Source organism: Pleurodeles waltl, chromosome 8, assembly GCF_031143425.1.
Source record: "Pleurodeles waltl isolate 20211129_DDA chromosome 8, aPleWal1.hap1.20221129, whole genome shotgun sequence".
NCBI lineage: Eukaryota > Metazoa > Chordata > Amphibia > Caudata > Salamandridae > Pleurodeles > Pleurodeles waltl.
Genome location: NC_090447.1, coordinates 28,302,758 through 28,322,850, shown reverse-complemented (window position 1 = coordinate 28,322,850; position 20,093 = coordinate 28,302,758). Strand labels below are relative to the sequence as shown.

Genomic DNA, 20,093 nt, shown 5'->3' with positions numbered 1-20,093 from the left:
AAAGGGGGTGACATGGTCTTGTCTTCACAATGGGGAAGGCAAAAACAAAAAGTGGAGGATACAGTGCATTTGAGGGAGGTGGGAAAAATGAAAAAAGTTCTTACACCTTGTTTGCCTTTGTGATAGACGTGGGGGATGGCCTAGCTGGGAGGGACGGTGACTGCAGTATCTGGGGCAGAGGCTTCATGGGGCCAGGTCTCCAAAATAAAGAAAGGCTTTGGCAGCTGATCTGAGGTGAAGTCAGAGATCTCCGTTTGATGACGTGGGAGAGACATCTCACCTTCATAAAATAGTAATTAGGTACGGGAAAAGATGTATCAAGTTGAGTGGGGCGGAGGTGGACACAAAGGGGAGAACCTGAACAAGGGGGTGCAAGGAGGAGAAGCAGCAAAGCCTACAAGAGAACAAGCCTTTGAATGACAGAGAGTTACCTGCCTTACCCCAATGCTTGACTGTGAGGAGGTCCTGAGTGGAGCCGGCCTGTAAAGCTGGAGGACCCGGGGCACGGTCACTTGTCGTGGTCAGTCGCAGGTGGGCTTGCCTTTGGTGGTCTGGACCGCCATATTATAAACACAGGGGGGACTGCCACAGGCCGCCCTCCGCCACCGCCGGGCAGCCTGACGATGGCAGAGTTTTCTATCCTACAGGGCAGCGCTGCAAGCAGCACCACCCTCCGGATAAACAACCTGTGTTCCGCCAGCCATTCCCTGTCGGATTCACCTGCCAGGGAAGGGCTGGAGGGAGGGGTGCTCCGGGACCCCCCTGGGGGGCCCCTGCACTGCCTAGCACTTGGCATGGGCAGTCCAGGGGCCCCCGTGCACAGCTCCGTTGCGCAGGTCACTGCCCGATTTACGAGCAGTGATGTGTGCGACGGGTGCTGCTGCACCCGCCACACTGCAGCATTGACGATGGCTCCATGTGGAGCTGTCGGCAATGTCCAGGCCCAGCATTCCGCTGGGCCAGCGGGAGGAAACACTGTTTCTGCCCGCTGGCTCTGCGGAATGTTCTTTATTGGGCCAGCGGGTTCCTCAACAGGCTGGTGGTCTGTGTTCAGACTGCCAGCATGAACACAGCGGGAATTCCCACCATGTTCATAATGAGGCCCTTAATTTCCTCTTGTCTGGTTTTGTATGTAGTGATCTGCACCAGGGTTTTTATGTTGGACTCTTTGGCAACTATCTCTACCACCATGATGTCAGAAGTTCTTTTGGCTGTGTTCATTATTAAGGTCAGCTAATCACTGGTGCACTTCCAAGCTATATTTAACCGTTCTCTTCACAAGCAGAGGACCTCATAGAAGATCATTTGCGTAGTTGCTAGTAGGAAACCTTTAGAAAGTGCTTTTTTCTGAGATATTCCATCCTTACGTCCCAGGGGGGGCTGCCTTCATCTATATTTTGTCCACGGTGGAATGGGCCTGCCAGTCTTCCAAATGGCTCAGAGATTAGGAAATATTGGTATAGCTTCAGTTGGGTAACAGAGTTTGTAGAAGATTGGTCAGATTTTAGCAAGAGATGAGTGTAATCAGCATATGACAACATGTGAAAGCTGAAAGACTGCGTGAACTATCTGAAGAGGTGGATATACACATTAAATAGAATAGGAGATAGGATAGAGCCCTGGGAAACTCAGGAGGGGAACATTGCCTCCGCCAGTCACAAAGGGGGAGATACACCACCTGAATCCAGATATCCAACAAATATGGAAAGGATGGTATGATTGACTTTATCAAATGCTGTGGGTAGCTCGAGTGATGGCTAGCCTACATCTACACCTTCATCCCTCTATGTTGCGGTATTGAAGCTGCTAGATTTATTGTCCATTGATTTACTCATCATTAAAGTAAGAGGCCAATAAAGGGTCTTATCCCTCAGTTGTATGAACTATCCACAATACACAGCGCTCACTCAACATGTGGAATAGAGATTCTGAAAGTGGGATCTCCTCCGGGGATGGTATTCTGTTCCAACTCCGATGGTTGTAACTCACCTCTGTAGGCCTGTTCTACTACATGCAGGAGATAACGTAAGCAGCCTTGGTGCGTATGTTAACGCTGAGTAATAGGAATATTTCTCAAAGTTATATCCAGAGAAGCAGTTGGTGCGCATGAAACAACTTTTTCTCAAGGGCTGATGGTCTGTACAGGGATCCTTAAGATGGATGGGCGGTGATATGCAGATACATTGGGTTGATATGTTTATTATTGGCTTTTCACAATTAAAGCTACATAGATTATTTGTATTGTATGAAAAGAATGTTCCTTATGTCTTTTAATAACATGCTGAATGAACGTTTGAAGATATTGGAACATTTTGTACTGGTCTTTGTTATAAATCTTGATTCGTAGTCTTTTTAAATATATGAAATGTAGGACAAATGACTTCATAGTGATTCAGGTGCTCATAATTCTGTAATTTGCTTTGAGAACACACAGCCAAGAGCTCTAAAGGAGACTCAGGCTGCCTAATACCTGTATGTTTGGCTCTTTGCAGAGTGAAGAGCGTAAAAACACCTTAATATTCCATCAAGATGGGCACCAGAAGGCACTTTCCCTGCTCACCTTTGACCTTGCTTGTGATAGGAGGATGCTTTAATACCCCTCTATAGGAGGCTGTTCTGATACCCCTCTTTTATTATCTTTCTAATCTCCACAGGTGCTGGAAGGCCGTTCCCGCACAGTCCCAGGCGATGCCCTTCTTCTCGCTGCCTTTACCTGCTACTTGGGCCCGTTCTCCTCGAAGCGGCGAGAGGAGCTCATGGAGAAATGGCTGAGGCTCTGTTGGGGTTGGGATGTGTCTCTACACCCAGACGACTTGAGCAGGGAGCTTGAAAAGTGTCTGTATGTTCTCTCCTGTCCTGCACCCCCAAACTGTCCCTTACCTGTACGAGAAGATTTCAACGTTATAGATCTCCTGAGTTCAGCAAGAGAAAAGAGAGATTGGTACCAAGCCATGCCTTGTCAACAATCCGCAGGTCAGAGCTTAGCACTTTCAATACGGGCCTGTGCCCGCTACTCCGGCCGTCACTGGCCGCTGCTGGTGGATCCTGACCAACAAGGAGAAGGGTGGATAAGAATGATTCATAAAACTGTTGAACACCAGCTGACACTGGAGAAGAAATCCCTGAATGGAGGTATGAGGAGTTTTATGGCCCTTGCACTACTTCCATGAGATGCATGCTGGAACAGGAGGCAGCAGAGGGAGCTCAGTCAAGGCCTCATGCACCTCATGTTCCTGGGTCCTGCCTGTGGGGAGCAGTCTGGTATTAAGAACTATTTGCCTTAAGTGTGGTTTATTTCCTCTTGGATAGCTATAGGAGGAAGCCTGGAGCTTAACTAGCCATGGTACTGCCATAGTGCTCTAAGAGTTTCATGCAGGAATGCTGTAAAGTGCATAGTGGCACTGGCAGAAGGGTGTGTTCTCCAGGACGAGCGACAGTATAGTATTGATGGCCTTGAGCAGCAGCAGATGTCCTAACAAACACTTTGGGTCATGGCCGAGGTACTCTCAAACAGTTGGGCAGATCAGGCCCACCAGAACCAAGAAGCACCTAGGGCATCAACATGTGCATGTGCTCTGGGTACTAGAGATGATTTAGGCAACTTAGCCAGACCCAGAAAGGCAAAGGAGCTGTAAGGATGCAGGCGAGAGACATAAATGGAGCTCTTCCTTCAGAAACAGCGCCATCAAACGAAATATTAATAACAGCAAGAGCACACACCGCAGTTCAGACCAGTGTTTGTTAAATAGACCAGCAGTGGTAGCCTCTAGAGTCTGCAGGGTCTTCTGAACATCATTAGGTGCAACCAGCAGAAGAGAATTAGATTATTCCAATAACAGCTTCAAACATGAAAGCTTGTAGTCAGTTCCTACCAGCTTTGGGAAACCAGACTTCAGAATAAGTGAATAAAGAATGGTCTTGGCCTGGAAGAGCCAGTGTGAGCCAAGTCTGCATTGATAGATGAATATCTCATCTTAGACGAACCTCCAGCCAACAGAACCTGCCTATTTTCACGCATGAAGGCGCTTTGCTCACTTCCTTCAACTTCTTATCCTCTGCTCCTTTCCCAGCTGTGCCCTGTCGGTTAAGAGCTCATGTGATACAGTGGAAGCAGATCTGGGAAGCCCACCTGTTTAATAACTCGTACCCTCTACAATGCATTCGCCAATGTCAGTCTCAGCTTCATCTAGACATCCCTGCACAATGTTAACAAAACATTAACATCTCTTGTTACTAGAAGTTATCTGTTCGATAGCCCTGTCCGTCTTGGTGATGGGTGAAGGAAGAGGCTTGTGTAGCTTTCTATCTTTAGGTGACCGGGTAGGGCTGAATCAGGAATGCAGGATAGAGATTTAAATGAGGATTTTACCTGTGTTGGGACATGCATATAGGTCAACTACTGCACAAGATGTGCAAGCAGATGGGCAGAGTGGTACCAGAGGTGGGCATACAGTTGGACACATTGTGTGGAACGTGGACATACATGTGGACAGTGGAATGCAAGATGAGAGTGTGAATGGAGTGTATTTTGAAATATGGGCATACAGAATACCGAGTGACAGAAGATGGTGTGCGAAAGCACCGACTGGAATAGAAGATGAGGGTACAAAAGTACAAAGTGATATGGAAGATCCGCATTCAAGACAACAAGGGGTGGGAAGATCGGCATACGGAGGACAGAGTGGGTTGGAAGATAGACATGTGAGTGGACAGAGGAGTATAAAAGAAGGTCTCGTGATTGAACAGAGTGACACAGAAGACGGAGATCGTATGGGACAGGGTGACATGAAAGGTGTCCGAAGGATGAACAATAGTAATACGAATGGACAGAGTGGCATGAAAGATGGGAACACGAATGGCCAGAGTGGCATGAAAGATGGGAATACGAATGGCCAGAGTGGCATGAAAGATGGGAACACGAATGGACAGGGTGCCATGAAAGCCGGGAATACGAATGGACAGAGTGGCATGAAAGCCGGGAATACGAATGGACAGAGTGGCATGAAAGATGGAATACGAATGGACAGAGTGGCATGAAAGATGGAAATACGAATGGACAGAGTGGCATGAAAGATGGAATACGAATGGACAGAGTGGCATGAAAGATGGGAACACGAATGGACAGAGTGGCATGAAAGATGGGAACACGAATGGACAAAGTGTCATGAAAGATGGGAATACAAAGGGACAGAGTGACATGAAAGCTGGAAACACGAAGGGACAGAGTGGCATGAAAGATGGGAACACGAATAGACAGAGTAGCATGAAAGATGGAATATGAAGGGACAGAGTGGCATGAAAGATGGAATATGAAGGGACAGAGTGGCATGAAAGATGGGAACATGAATTAACAGAGTGGCATGAAAGCTGGAATACGAATGGGCTTTGTGTGATTGCCATAGACGTTTGAGGAGGATGACATGGAAGCCGTGCCGTGGGGTGGACAAGCGCATGAAAGGTGTGCACACAGAAGGACAGAATGGTGTGGAAGAAGGGCTCACCACAGGCAGAGTGATGCAAATATGAACATACAAATGGGTACATTGGTATGAAAGGTGAAGGTGACCTAAAGATAGAATAAATTAGACACCTCCTTCTAACACTGCTTCTTCTCTTCAGTCGTGCAGACACCAGGCGTGGAAGCTGCTGATGGCCACCCTGCCTCTGAAGCACACGGGTGGAATCTACCCACACCAATATTGGACCCAAAGGAGGACCACCGGAAGCTGTGCGTGTTACCGGCTTCAGACCCGGACATTGATGAGAAGCTCCGGGCTGCGTCTACTAAAGGTGGGCATATTTCTGTCGAGTGCATTACTTTGAGTCAGTAACTTGACATCTAGGGATACCATATTCTGAAATGGCAAAAGCCCTGCATTCATGTGGCGCCGGGTGTCTCCTAGGTGCTGGACTCCACCGTGCCCTGCACCACTATTCAATCACACGGTGCAGGATATCTTGAGTAATAATGAGTAGAACTCATTTAATGTTGGAAACATGGATCTGTCAACATAAATATTATCAACATTGTAGGGTTGTGTTTAGGTATAAGATTATTTTCGATTAAGATTGCTTGAGTGGCCAGGGAGGAGATCAGGGCAGGGTTAGAGCTATGTTGCAGGAACCCATCACAGTGTTGCAGCAACCAACCTCAGGACTCATAGACCTCTTTTTTTCTCTTGAGAACATTATTCAGGCTAATATTTTATCTTCTCTGCAAAATGTATCATTCCCAGGTGCTGCCATTCTGGTGACAAACATAGAAAGAGGGTGCCCCAGCACTGTGCTCTCTTCCTTACTGAGCAGGGAAAGCTCCTCCAGCCAAGTCTCCCCCGCCTTTCAGCTGTACGTCAGCACCTCGCTGCCACCTGATGCCATCAAGAGGGGTAAGTACTTGTGCGTACAAACGGTACAAAGCAGGTTCGGATCTGTAAAAGTTCTGGTCTAGGTACAGAGTTAGCAGGTGCATCTTCAAAGCTTAAAATGTCAGCTTTTCATTCAGCATTTTTAACAGGCAAACTCATAATAGTGCCCACGTTAGTACTTTGTTTTCTGATGAATCACTCTGGTGAATTAATCATTCACCTGATTTCACACAATCTTACTGTAAATCTAGATTACATTTGCTGCTGGTGCCTAGGAGGCCACCTGAGGGTCTATGAGTCCCTCTGACCTTCTCCACCTGACAACCTTGTGTACTTTTTCTGCCAATCACTTGATCCCATTGTGCCTCAGTTCCTTTGTTTTATATGATTGTGAGTATATAACACGCGCTCTAAAAATCATCGGCTTATATTTCACTACTAGATGATCTCTGCAAGGCCCTATCAATTAAAATGTTATGAACTTGATTGTAAAACCCATATATGCATAAAAATGTGACTTGTACCTGCAAAATGTGGAGATGTGGCTGCAGATTTGTATGTGAGCAAATCTACTTACAGAAGATGAGCAGGCAGGAAATTATAGAAATTGTGAGCAGGCAGGAAATGACAGGAGTTGGGAGCAGGCAGGAAATTACAGGAGTTGGGAGCAGACAGGAAATTACAGAAATTGGGAGCAGGCAGGAAATGACAGAAGTTGGGAGCAGGCAGGAAATGACAGAAGTTGGGAGCAGGCAGGAAATGACAGAAGTTGGGAGCAGGCAGGAAATGACAGAAGTTGGGAGCAGGCAGGACATTACAGAAGTTGGGAGCAGGCAGGAAATGACAGAAGTTGGGAGCAGGCAGGAAATGACAGAAGTTGGGAGCAGGCAGGACATTACAGAAGTTGGGAGCAGGCAGGAAATTACAGAAGTTGGGAGCAGCAGGAAGTGGTAGTTCTAGGCCTAGAGTGCCCTTTGAGTTAGTGCCCCCAGCTATTCACTCCCCACTCTAGAAGGGTTGGAAATAAACACTGATCAAAGCAAGAATAAATGTCTTTCCAGGATGGAAAGTGATAACACCTTCTCCCGCAAAAGTGGGTGTGCACAGAAATGAGTTGATTTTTTTAAAATTCTGGAGGAAAATAAGTACCCCATTGAGAAAAGCAAAAATATAACGAGTGAATGTGCACTGTGTAATTCGATTATTGCACAGTAAGTGCACGTGTGTGCATTTGCTCATGCAAGCGTGGAATTCATGTAGGTTTGCTAGGAGTGCCTTCTTCTGCATACTCCTGTGAACTTCTGAAAGTGGAATTAGCCCTCCTGCAAGATTTGAGATTTGCAGGTGCACGTTTGTGAATTCCTTTTTGAATCTCGGCTTTACTATATTGTTTTACAAGTCAAGGATGACAGCTTTACAATAATTCTCCATTTAAAACAATCACAAAGCACTTCCCTTCTTGTGAATATATTTGCATGTAAGCAAGAAGCATTTGTGGGCAGTGTAAATAGGCACAAACATTTCACAAATGTTCCTATTGTAATAAAAGTCAATAACGCAAGCTAAGATTATAGCTCACTGTGTGTCCTTCGGCGCACTCCATTCCAAACATCGTATACCTGGGGTGCTCACCTGCAACCATTCGATGGTGCTGTAAACCTGCTGCCAGAGTCTTTGTGGTGCAGGTGGTTGGGTCTACTTGTCCAGTGGACAAAATAAACACGAAGACTTACTGTCCTTGGCCCACATACCATACCCTGGTGATGGGCCATAGGCGTTCCCTGCCATGATGTAGATCTTCTCTGGGAGCAAAATCTCAAACAGAGAGAGTAGTTTGTATAATAACTTCAGATGCACTCCCCCAGAGACAGTGACCCATGTTTCACAGTTCCAGACTCAGGGTTGAAACTGGGACGTCCTTGGTTATCCTTGAGTCAGTGTAATATTCCACAAGCCTCAGAGACACCATGCTACTGTGCTCCAAGGCTCTCCCTGCTCTGGCTGATCCACTGACACTGCTCCGGCTTCTCAGCTCTACTGAGGAAAAGCTTGCTGAGGTTACATGTTGCCACCTCGACCTCCATGACATTGACCTACAGCATATTAATTCCATCACAGCGACTGTACAGTAAAGCGACTCTTAACTCTAACCCATCACCTCCACCTGTACCCTTAGCTTAACTTCATCAGGACCGCTCCTTGCTTATCGGGTACAGAATCCCTCATCCTAATGACATCCCTCACGCTAGCCTTCATCACATCATTGCCTGGGAGGATGATATCATGATACAGGACCTGAGTTGGGAGCCAAATCCAACCTCGGATTTGGCCAGCAGGTTGTCTGGATTAAAAGAAAATTGACTTACACCCACATATTGACGTTGGATAGCACCCGCCACGCTCATCTTTCTATGTCAATATATACAGTTTATGGCAAGCTTTAATATATATTCTGATAACATTCTTTATGAGTAACCTGTTTCAATTCATAAAGTATCCACTTTTTGGTTTTCAACTCCATATGAATATCCGGTGTGTGGGAGTTCGGCCATTCCTTGGCAGTACATCATCAGTACTGGGCAGAAGCAGGACACGTGGGTCCTCGTGCCATTTACTAAACTCTCTGACTTCTAAAAGACAGCTTAAAGTAATTTTCAAACTGCTGGTGCAAGCTGTCCAGAATCTTAGATACGTCATTTTCCAAAATATCTATCAACATTTGGCTCTTGGCCTATTCAGACTTGGGCATCAGCTGTTGAGTGTCCTATTCTTAGGCTAGTTCCACCCATGTCGTTAGACTAGCCTGCATCCCTCACTTAATATTAACCCAGACAGTTTTGTGTCATTAGCCAGATTGCCTTGGGTCAGTAATGTCTACTAGCTGGGTGTTTAACTGAGGATGTGGTGTGGGCTAAAAAGGTTTGTTTAAGCAACAACCATTTCCATATTGGCCAGTATTCCTGTAGGTCATACAGATCATGTATACAATTACACACAAACCTGCACATTACACATTTCACAGGCGGTTTATTAGGATTCCATATCATTGCCACAGGTCTCAGCTTGACAAGGGCGTTCTTCCTTTATTTTATTTTATAATGCAAGGTGAGTGGATTAAGATTATATGTTGAGACCCATACTCTTGTTTTCTTGACAAATGTCGGTCACACTAGGTGGTTGTACAGAAATGTGCTGCACATCGCTGGCCTGTGCAACCACCTCCACGTGTCTGGAAAATTCACTTTTGAATTTTCATACTCCGCGAGCGACCAGGCTCATGTGTAATGCGTAAAGAACGGCTGACCAATTTCTGTGCCTTGCTGCTTCAAACCTCTGCTTACACGCGCTCTGCTCGTGTCCGTCAAAATTACATGGTTTGACTTCACACACAGAAGTGTGGATCTGTTTATTCTTTTAGGGTGCTTTGAATGTATTTGAACCTTAAAATGAATGTGTTGAAGGTTTTGCAGCCATTTCTCCTGATGTGTGATGCATCTGATAAAATCAAGAACTCATCGGGAGCGCAGAGGTATGAAATTGAACTAGAGAGGAATGGACACAATTTCTGAATTCCTGCATTTTGTCTTTGATTCTTTTTAGAGCTTGACTCAAGCATCCTGAAGAACCTGAGTGTGTTTCACATGGGAATCAGTGAATCCGATCTAGAGGAGCTGCTCCTGGAGGAGATCCTGAAATCCGAGAAACCAGAGCTCCAGAGTGAACGGCGAGGCCTGGCTCTTAGTGTCCAGCAGGTGGAGGATGAGTTAAGGCAGACAAAGGTGAGAAGTGTTCGCCGCAGAGGGCACGTGGCACCAGGACTCTGGCAAGAGCTGGCAGCTACAGACGGTAAGGTGTAAAGTACTGTGAGGGATGAAGGTGAGATTGAACAGTGGCATGAGCCAGAAAGATGAAAGAACAATCCAATTTCCAACTATATCTACGCAAGGTGATTAAGAGAGTCATTTGGAGTATTGCATTGTTCCTCCAAGCGGAAGGTAAGCAGAGGCCTTCAACTCCACTTACCTGCGGTGCCTCTTGATATATTTAGAGGTCCCCATCTGCCTTCAGTGCAGCTGCTGGTTTGGGGGCTGCAGTGAAGGCTTTAATTAACATCCAACAAGTTTCATGCCTTCTTCACCCACTCAGAATTATTGTTGTATTTTTTTTTTTTTAAAAAGCTTCCCACAGCTGGTTAGAAAAAATTAAAATTAAAAAAAACACAACGGTGCTGGTCAGTAGGAAATTTTCTTTCTCCGTGTCAGTGTCATTGCTTGATTTCCCTGCCCAGAATCATCATGCTTTTCATAGCTGTCATAGACTGGAAAAAAGATACAACAAAATTACTCAGGCCCTAAAGGTTTGCACTGGTTTCCTCTAGAGGTCAGAAAATTGAAATTAACCTTCATAACATTCAAATCTACCAAAGACTCAACTATCTCCCTGCATAGCAGACAACCTCAAGAAATGTAGAGGCTCCAGAACTCTGAATTTAGGGTTTTAGGGTTGGGAGGTAATGGAAAATCTTCCAGCGCGCAAAAACAATTCAACATGCAGTGGAGAACCCACCAGTGTCATCTTCTATTTCATAGAGGTAACGTTTAACCCAATTCTAACTCAGGCCTTAAATTCATCCCAAGACTAGACAATGGTAATGCCAGAATTGGAAGCTTGTTCTGGAGTGATATGTGGCTGGTCCAGCTTGACCCATCCTCCTATTGTGTACAATCCCACCAGGTGTTGGGCAGCTTCTGCACATCTGATTATTCACCTCTGTCTTGCTCGGGTTATGTTTAAGACAGCAGTCAGCTTTTAATGGACACCTCCAGAGTAGTCTCCTAGGGTCCTAACGAGGCCCCACAGTTTAAGCGTGAAACACCTGTCTTCCTTGTTGTAAACCATGGTGTTGCTGCAAATATTGTGAGTCAATGTATGTATTTTATGAAGTAGCAGATAAAACATGCTGTGCCCTGTGAGACCCTTAGATCATGCAAACAGCAGTAAAATGGAAGAGTGATTGTCTGTGGGAACTCACCAGTGAAGTGCCTTTTTTCCATATTCTAGTGTTCGCCCTACCATCGGAGGACTTAGATAGCATCTCTATTTTCTGTTGGGTTGGCCTATCGTTCCACTGCTGTGTCAAGAAACTACACTAAAAATAATGTCTTTCTATGATGGTGCATGAACTGCTGCTGTCTCTCACTCTTTCTTTCTGGCTCTATCGCTAGCCGTCCCCTTGCTATCTCTATCACTTCTTCTTTCCCAAGCAAACTGCTTGGACTCTTCTCGCAGTCAGACTCTTAGCCTTAGTATCTCCACCATCAGCTTTTGTTCTCCTCCCCCCTCAAAAGTTGCTGCCTCATTATTTCTTGTTTCTTTTCCCTTCTCAGCACCTAACACTGCGCGCGCGCGCTCTCTCTCCTCTCCCTCTCTCTCTCCTCTCTCTCTCTCTCTCTCCCTCTCCTCTCTCTCTCTCTCTCTCCCTCTCCTCTCTCTCTCTCTCTCTCTCCTCTCTCTCTCTCTCTCTCTCTCTTTCTCTTTCTGTCTCTCTGACTCTCTCTCTTCCTCTCTCCCTCTTCCTCTCTCCCTCTCCCTCTGTAACCTCTCTCCTCCTCTGCCGACGCCCCTGTCCACTGCTCTTGGCTTTACCAGTGCACTTGCACAATTGAGCCAGCAATGACAAAGCCAATACCACTGGCTGGTCAGCTTGGAAGTACAGGAAATAATGTTCAGCTTTTCTGGAATGTTATGTTTATACTTCCTAGATAGGCCACTACTTTTCATGTACAACTTGGAGTTTCACAGTAGGAACCTTCTTGCTGCTGCCCAGAGCCTACTCTTGGAGACTCTGGTGGAGTCTGCTGGACAAGGGAGTATTCATCACTTCTTTGCCAGGATAGACACCAGCTGTGCTCCCTTTCTTCCCGTGTATTGTGCTTGGTTTAGCTTAACAATGGCAGGCTGCCATGGCTGAGGGAAATAGTGACTCCCTGTCCATGTAGCTTGACCATTTGCTGCCTGCCCCTCAATTGTCCTGAAAAAACAGAGAGAACGCCTGCAAAGCTATAGTAGGTTGGGTTTGAGGTTTAATTTTTTGAACTAACAAAGCTTTGGTTTTGTTTGTGGTTTAGGTAGGCCCAACATCCTACCAGTACCTACGATAAATATGCTCCCCTTGAGTCAATGACTCATGTCATTTGAACTTCACAGAGAAGCTCTTTAGCATCAGCACGGACTGGTGGTGGCCCACAACATGTATCTGTGTATCATTTCCCCTCAGTTCTGGGATCTGTCCTAGGTTATTGAGAAGTTCTGCAGATGCAGCCGACCATCAAAGAGGAGGAATCCGTACTTCCTATGTTGCAGAGAACAGGTCCCTGACCAGAATGAGATAGCAGTAATTATAGAAAACCGTTCCTGTCACATTCCTGCATACTAGTCAATGTGGCTTTTACTTCTGTCACAGTCAATATCTTTTGTGAACAATGTATAGAGAGTAGTATTTGGGATACCGCCTTCAGTGATTGACTTGTTTAGGTCCACCCTCTTTAGCTACTATTTGTTTGTTCTTCACATTTTGTATCGTGCCCAGCATTTTGCACAGTTTTACATTTAGTACTTTGATTACCAAGGCAAACAACTCCATCTCTGCCAATGCAGCAGAGCACCTTCTTGCCTCCTGGACAGAGTGCAGTAACTGCGGGGTGCTGTTCCACATCACAGAGAGGAGCTGTCAGTGACAGGCTGCCTAGCTTCTCACTTGCTGGTGATTGTTGCAAGCTATACAAAGCTAAATAGGGAACTCATTAGAGTAGATATTTACAGTGAAGTAAATGAAGACCACGTTCTAAGAGGGCCGTCATTTATCCATGTAGTGATTGAGAGCTCACAGTTTCAGAGTTTGCTGAGATTGGTGGCCTGTCACCAGCTTGGAGGTACGCAACTTCTTCTGAACTTGTTGTTGCAGACTGGTATGTGCTGCCCCGGCATGACATTATTCCAACTCAACCTGATGCCACTCATTTTACTGTAGCGCAGAAGAGGGTCAGAACTGATTGTTTATCCCGCCTCACTTTGCCCATAAAGCTAGTTATCTAAAATGACACCCATTTCCTCATCATGGTGCTGTAGCAGCAAGGCTCCTCTATATTCTATCATATAATATCCAGACCTATTCGCATTAGCAGTGCGTGTTTTTTTTGATATGTAACCAAAGTTCTTTCTGTCATTGACAGGATTCGCTACTGGAGGAGGTGATCCAAGCCAATGAGCCTTTGCTACAGAGACCTGACTTCCTTCCCAAGGTTCACCACTGTCAGAAGAAGGTGGACATACTTCTTTCGAACCTTCAGGATCTTGTGGCGCTGCAAGAGCAGCAAGTGGAGTCTTTGGATGAGTACAGGAAATGTGCCCGACTTGGTGCCGGCCTCTACAGCACCATACAAGAGGTGTCTTGCCTCCACAAAGTCTACAGCTTTCACTTGGAGACCTTCCTTTCACTGGTTAAAAATGTTTTGCTGTCCAAGAGGAGGCCGGAGGTCGTGAAACGTGAGGTCTTACCGACCCGTATGTTGGATCTCATGAATTCCCTCTCCAGCTGCATTCTATCATACATAAGGACGTGTCTCACCGAAAGCCATGCCAAGGTTTTCAAATTTCTGGTGGCTGCAGTACAAATGCGGCTTGTTGGACAGCTGACCAATCTTGAGTGGCTTGTCTTCCTCCATGGGCTTAAGGACATCAATGTAGGCCAAAGCCTTTCAGCATCCTTCATTGCACGACCCCAGTGGGTGTCTGCCGATGCATGGACAGAATGTTCCCGCTTAGAACTTCTTCCTGCCTTCCGACATCTGAGATCATCGCTGGTGAACCGGTCCTGCCAGTGGCAAGAGTACTTTGCTCTTTCCTCCTCAGTGATTGGGCCTGTCCCGTGTGACAGTCATGCTCATGTGACCCTCATTCAGAAGGCCATCTTGTGGCGCACCTTACGTCCTGCTAAGCTACTGGCAGTCATCAGTGACCTCACCACCTGCATGCTCGGCCAGTCTTTATCAGAAGATCCTGAGAATGAAATAGACTCAAAGTATTTGCACAACCGTAGCAGTGTTCCAGTGGTTGTCTTGCCGAGACCTACATTAGGAGGGCCCTCCACGCATCCTCTCTACTGGATTGAGCAGATGGCCAAAACACAAGGACATGAGGTAAGAGCAAGCATCAGCAGTGCGGAATATGTGTAGTGAGAGTACAGGGCCGAGGATAAGACACCTGCACACCTCTGAGGCAGGGAGCATCCTCCACTAACCACAACAGAGTTCCCAGAACTGTAGAATAGTGCAGTGTGTCTGCACACCTCTGTGGGGGGGGGGGGTGGGCTGTTCCTCACAAGATATCATCTCTGCAGCTTCAGACTCAAGGCAATGTATTATCCGTGGTGTTTTCTCCAAAGCAGCTGTGCTGCAGAAATCTCCTGGTAATCTCAGCTCCTTGAAACATTCTCCACACATAATCAGAAGTTACTTGATCCTTGTGCAGGTCTTCCAAGCAATCTGAGGCTAACCCTTTTCCCCTAAGGGCAGCAATCTCCCCTTTCTCATGCTCAGGTCACAGCATCAAGGTGTTTCAGTTGTGGCCCCAGCCAGAGCTGTGCAGCTTTTAGTAGAGGTTCTGTCACTGGCAAATGCCCAGCACAAATCTGTGAGCCTAGATGCTGTTCACAGTCTTTCGTACTTGTCCTTTATCCTCATCCCACTTTGGCTGACCCAGTCTTCCTGCCTGCTCTACCAAAACCTTCTTCCATTCAGCCTCTCTCTACTTGTCCTTGGTTTCCATAGACTTCTGGCTCAGGTAGTTACAGGTCTGGCCAGTTTGGAGCGATCTTGATCAAGATATATATTAGCCCTAGACTGAGCTAAGCAGAGAACCACCATCGCTTTGCTAGGCAAGAGCCTGCCTGGTGTGTGGTGGGTACCCAAGGTACTTACACCTTATACTAGGTCCAGATGTCCCTTATTAGTGTAGTGTAGGCAGTGTCTAGAAGCCAGGCTCTCTAGAGGTAGTGGCGATGAGCAGCCAAGGCTTATCTAGGAGACATGCAAAGCTCATGCAATATCACTACAGTCATACAGTACTTCTACACATGAAAGAACATACTCAGTTGTACAAAAATAAAGGTACTTTATTTTAGTTACACAAATACCAAAAATACCATAGAGGCTATCCTCCCTTAGAGGGTAAGTAATACACAAATTATATCCACTAGTATGCAGAAATAGACATAAAAACAGCAAGTGCAATTAGTGAAAATCACAATAGAGAATGGTGGCCCTAGGGGAAGCACAAACCATATACTAAAAATGTGGACTGTGAGAGTTGGTCCCCCACCTAGGTAAGCGGGGTGTATAGAGGGGAGCTGGGAGTACTATGAATGCCCAAAGGTAAGTACCACAACAGTCCCCAGCGACCAGGAAAGCATGAGTAAATCACTGTAAATTCCCCACAACAGCCACTTAGAAAAGAAGAAGAATAATACAAAGCCCAGAAGAGACTGCACAACACCAACAGTGGATTCCTGGACAAGAGGGCCTGAGGAAGAAGGGGACAAAGTCCAACAAGCACAGCAGAGTCCAGGAAGGGCAGGAGCCCCTACTCACCAGACTGAAGGTGCAAGATATGGGTTGACGGGGATCAAGGAGAGTCAGCACTGCACCCTAGAAGATGGGGTTGGGTTTCTGGAGGATGCAGGTGATGTCCCATGCTGGAAAGACAATTGCAGTCGGGTTTGCGTCTTCGGATCCCACCAACAAGCCTTGGCACACGCAAAACTTGCAGTTGGCAGAAAGTGGTGCTGCCGGGGACCAGGATGGACCAGGTGGACTCTACCCAGGAGGGGAAGTCACAGGGGGCCCTCAGTGACACAGAGAGCCCACAGAAGCACACGCAGCACTCACAGGAGTCCCACAGGATGGGGGCACAGAAGTCGAAGAAGGAGCCCACGCAGCACTAAAAAAAGTCCCACGCCGCAGGGAAACCACTCACGGAGCTGTGTGTCGCAGGATGGAGTGCTGGGGACTGGAGCTTCAAGTTGCCTGAAGATCCCTTGGAGAGGATGCCAACAAGCCTTGGCAGCTGCAAATGATGTGGTGCACAGGGGTACTGTCCTGCATAGGAAGATAAGGGCTTACCTCCACCTAAGTTGGACAGCTTGAAGAGAGGACCGTCACAACCACTTCAGTCCACCACACGTGATGCAGGATTGACACAGTTTAGCAGGAGAGGGGAACGCAGCCAGTTGTTGTTGCAGTTGGTACCGGTGGATGCAGGGTAGTGATTCCTTTACCCCAAGGGAGATTCCTTCTTCTTTCTGGTGCAGGCTGAAGACGGGCTGTCCTCAGAGGATGCATGACCGGGGAAATGTTGCAAGAGGTGTCTTACTTCTTTGTTGCAGCATGTCGGGTCCTGGAGCGTCCAGATGCAGTTTCTTCGGTCAGAACTCAAAGTGGAGGTTGCAGAGGAATCCTGCTGGAGTTTTGCAAACTGAATCTGAGGAACCACCCAAGAGAGAGACCCTAAATAGCCCTGAAAGGGGGATTGGTCACCTAGCTTGGTGACCACCTATCAAGAGGGGGCTCTGACGTCATGGTTACTCCCCTTTCCTTTGTCCAGTTTCGCGCCAGAGCAGGGACTGGGTGTCTCTGACCTGGTGTAGACTGGTTTATGCAATGAGGGCACCAAATGTGCTCTTCAAAGCATTACCAGTGGCTTGGGGAGGCTACCCCTCCCAAGCCTGTAACACCTATTTCCAAAGAGAGGGTGTAACACCTCTCTCCCGAAGGAAATCCTTTGTTCTGCCTTCCTGGGCTTGAGCTGCTCAAGCAACAGGAGGGCAGAAACCTGTCTGACAGGTGGCAGCAGCTGGGGCTGCCTGAAAAACCTCAGAAGACTGTAGGAGCAAGGCTTGAGGTCCTCTAAGCAGCCCCCAGAGTGCATGGGATCATACAACTAGTGCTTGCAAAAGCATTATGGTATGATTCCAACATGTTTGATACCAAATATTCCTATGTTCGGAGTTACCATTATGTAGCTGGACATACGTATTGACCTGTGTCAAGTACACGTGTAAAATGGTATCCCTGCACTCATGAAGTCTAGGAAAATGGGCCTGGAGTTCATGGGGGTACCTCTGCTGGTGCAGGGGTGCCCACACACCCAGGTACTTGGTATCCCGCCCTCTGGGCTGGAAGGCCTGCCATAGGTGTGACTTACAGTGACCTGGTGCAGTGAAGAGTGGCAGTGAAAGGGTGCTTGCACCTTTTCACGCAGACTGCAATGGCAGTCCTGCAGAACTCTTTGCTTGGGTTCCCTATGGGTGGCAAAATATATGCTGAAGCCCATAGGGATCCCCTGGAACCCCAATGCCCGAGTACCTGGGTACCATATACTAGGGACTTACAGTGGGGCACCATTGTGCCAATTCTGAGATGAAATACAGAGTTTTGGGAGAGAGCATAATCACTGGGGTCCTGGTTAGCAGGATCCCAGTGAACACAGTCAAACACACTGACATCAGGCAGAAAAAGGGGGTAACCATGCCAGGAAAGAGGGTACTTTCCTACACCCCCTCCTCCCCAAACAAAGGACAAGAAGGGTAACCTTGCCCTGTTTAGTCTTCATTGTCTAAGTGGAAATATCTGGAGAATCCATCTGCATTGGAGTGGGTACTCCCAGGTCAATGAGCCACTGTAAAGTCCATCCCCTGTAGGGAAATAGACCACCTTAACAATTTGGGGTTGTAGGAGGCTGGCCTGGTCCAGTTATCCCAGGAGCTGAAGATACAATGTTGCAGAAGTCGTCTTTGCTTCTTAGTTGCAGTTTGTAGAGTTCCTGGAGGGTTCAGCTGAAGATGATGTAAAGGATGCAGAAGTTTCCTACTGGAGTCTTGCAATCCAAATCTAAAGAAATACCCAGAGGAGAGACCCTAATAGCCCTGAAAGGGGGATTGGTCACCTAACCAGGAAGGGAGATTGGTCGCCTAACCAGGTAAGCACCTAGCAGGAGGTGTCTCTGATGTCACCTGCTGGCACTGGCCACTCAGATGCTCCCAGAGTGCCCCACCACCTTAGAATCCAAGATGGCAAAATCCAGGGACACTCTGGAGGAGCTCTGGGACCCTGGGGTGGTGATGAACAGGAGAGTGGTCACTCCCCTTTCCTTTGTCCAGTTTCGTGCCAGAGCAGGGACTGGGGTCGCTGAACTGGTGTAGACTGGTTTATGCAAGGAGGGCCCCAAATGTGCCCTTTAAAACATGGGCAAGCTTGGAGAGGCTACCTCAACGTATAAGCGACCTGGTGCAGTGAAATTAGCAGTGAAATTAGCAGTGAAAGGGTGCTTGCACCTTTTCACGTACGTTGCAATGGCAGTCCTGCAGAAGCCTTTGCATGGGCTCCCTATGGGTGGCAAAATATGTGCGTCAGCCCATAGGGATCCCCTGGAACCCCAATGCCCTGGGTACCTAAGTACCATACAGTAGGGGCTTACAGTGGGGCACCAGTGTGCCAATTGTGGGATGAAATATAGAGTTTTGGGAGAGAGATCATAATGACTGGGGTCCTGGTTAGTAGGATCCCAGTGAACACAGTCAAACACACTGACATCAGGCAGAAAAAAGGGGTAACCACACAAAGAAAGAGGGTACTTTCCTACAAGCCATCAACACAGAAACTGCTTTTCACTGATTAGGGAACCTGCATTAAAAGAGGAAGAGACAGGACCTTGAAAGCCCTTTACTTTTGAGAAAAGAAATTAATGGTTTGGGATTATTTGCCCCAGAGAGACAGTGGCTCCCTGAGGGTGAGGAATGGACTCATTCCCTTAAAGTCAGTGGCTGGAACTCTTATCTGAGTTCTTCAATTATGCCGCCGTCACAGCAGCATTACAGGAAAAGGCTGAGGTCTTCCAGACATCGAGGGTAGGATTCACGTCCAGCCTCTAGTGAGACAAGGGCCCTGGTTCCAGTGCCACCGTCACCTACAGATCACGCCCTTTAAAGAGGAATGCATGTATATGTTATATTACCTTGTGTGAAACTAGGCCCAGGAGAGCGGGATATTGCAAAAAACTCCATCTTTATCAACCCACTTCCTGCAGTAGTGACGAGCAAAGGAGAGACAGTCGAGGACCAACGTGAGGACTCGCTGTTCTATGACAGCCGAGTCGACAGCTTTGAAATCTGAGCCGCCACCTTAGTAAATCTTCTAGAAAACAAGAGCGACCCGAATGTTCGCAGGAACCTGGGTATAAACACTACTGCAAACACAACTGTTCATGTGAAACTTACTTACTGTAATGCATGGTGAAGCAGAACATGCTGCAGAGAGTCCATCAATGGCACAATATCTCCATCAAGGCAGTATATATTCTGTCAGGCACGAATCATCATAAACAAAGCAACCAGTATTTATAGCCAATTATGTACACAATGTTGTATTCATAACTGCCAAACGAAAAGACTTCTTGAGTGGTGAAAAAGTGAAATAGTATTAAGTGCTGCCCCCCAAGGGAAACAAATCAAAATCAAGGCAGGAAGAGGTTTCAAGTGTTGTGAAGTGATTGGTGTATTGGTACACAATATTTAGAAAACCACAAATGTTTGAAATATGAATGATCACACAGGATATTGCCCTGTATGAGATGAACAACACAGAGAGGTCTGTCTTTTCAGTTGTCAATGGCGTT

At 47.0% G+C, this 20,093-nt stretch overlaps 1 protein-coding gene across 1 annotated transcript in view; it reads left to right on the top strand.

Annotated features, from left to right (window-relative positions):
* DNHD1 (dynein heavy chain domain 1) overlaps positions 1–20,093 on the top strand; it is a 337,397-nt gene that overhangs the window by 263,074 nt on the left and 54,230 nt on the right. Inside the window, exons 33-37 of the mRNA XM_069203282.1 lie at positions 2,655–3,132; positions 5,620–5,790; positions 6,237–6,386; positions 9,966–10,144; positions 13,598–14,563. Of these exons, the coding sequence (XP_069059383.1) occupies positions 2,655–3,132; positions 5,620–5,790; positions 6,237–6,386; positions 9,966–10,144; positions 13,598–14,563 (1,944 nt within the window). The remainder of the gene's footprint in view (positions 1–2,654; positions 3,133–5,619; positions 5,791–6,236; positions 6,387–9,965; positions 10,145–13,597; positions 14,564–20,093) is intronic.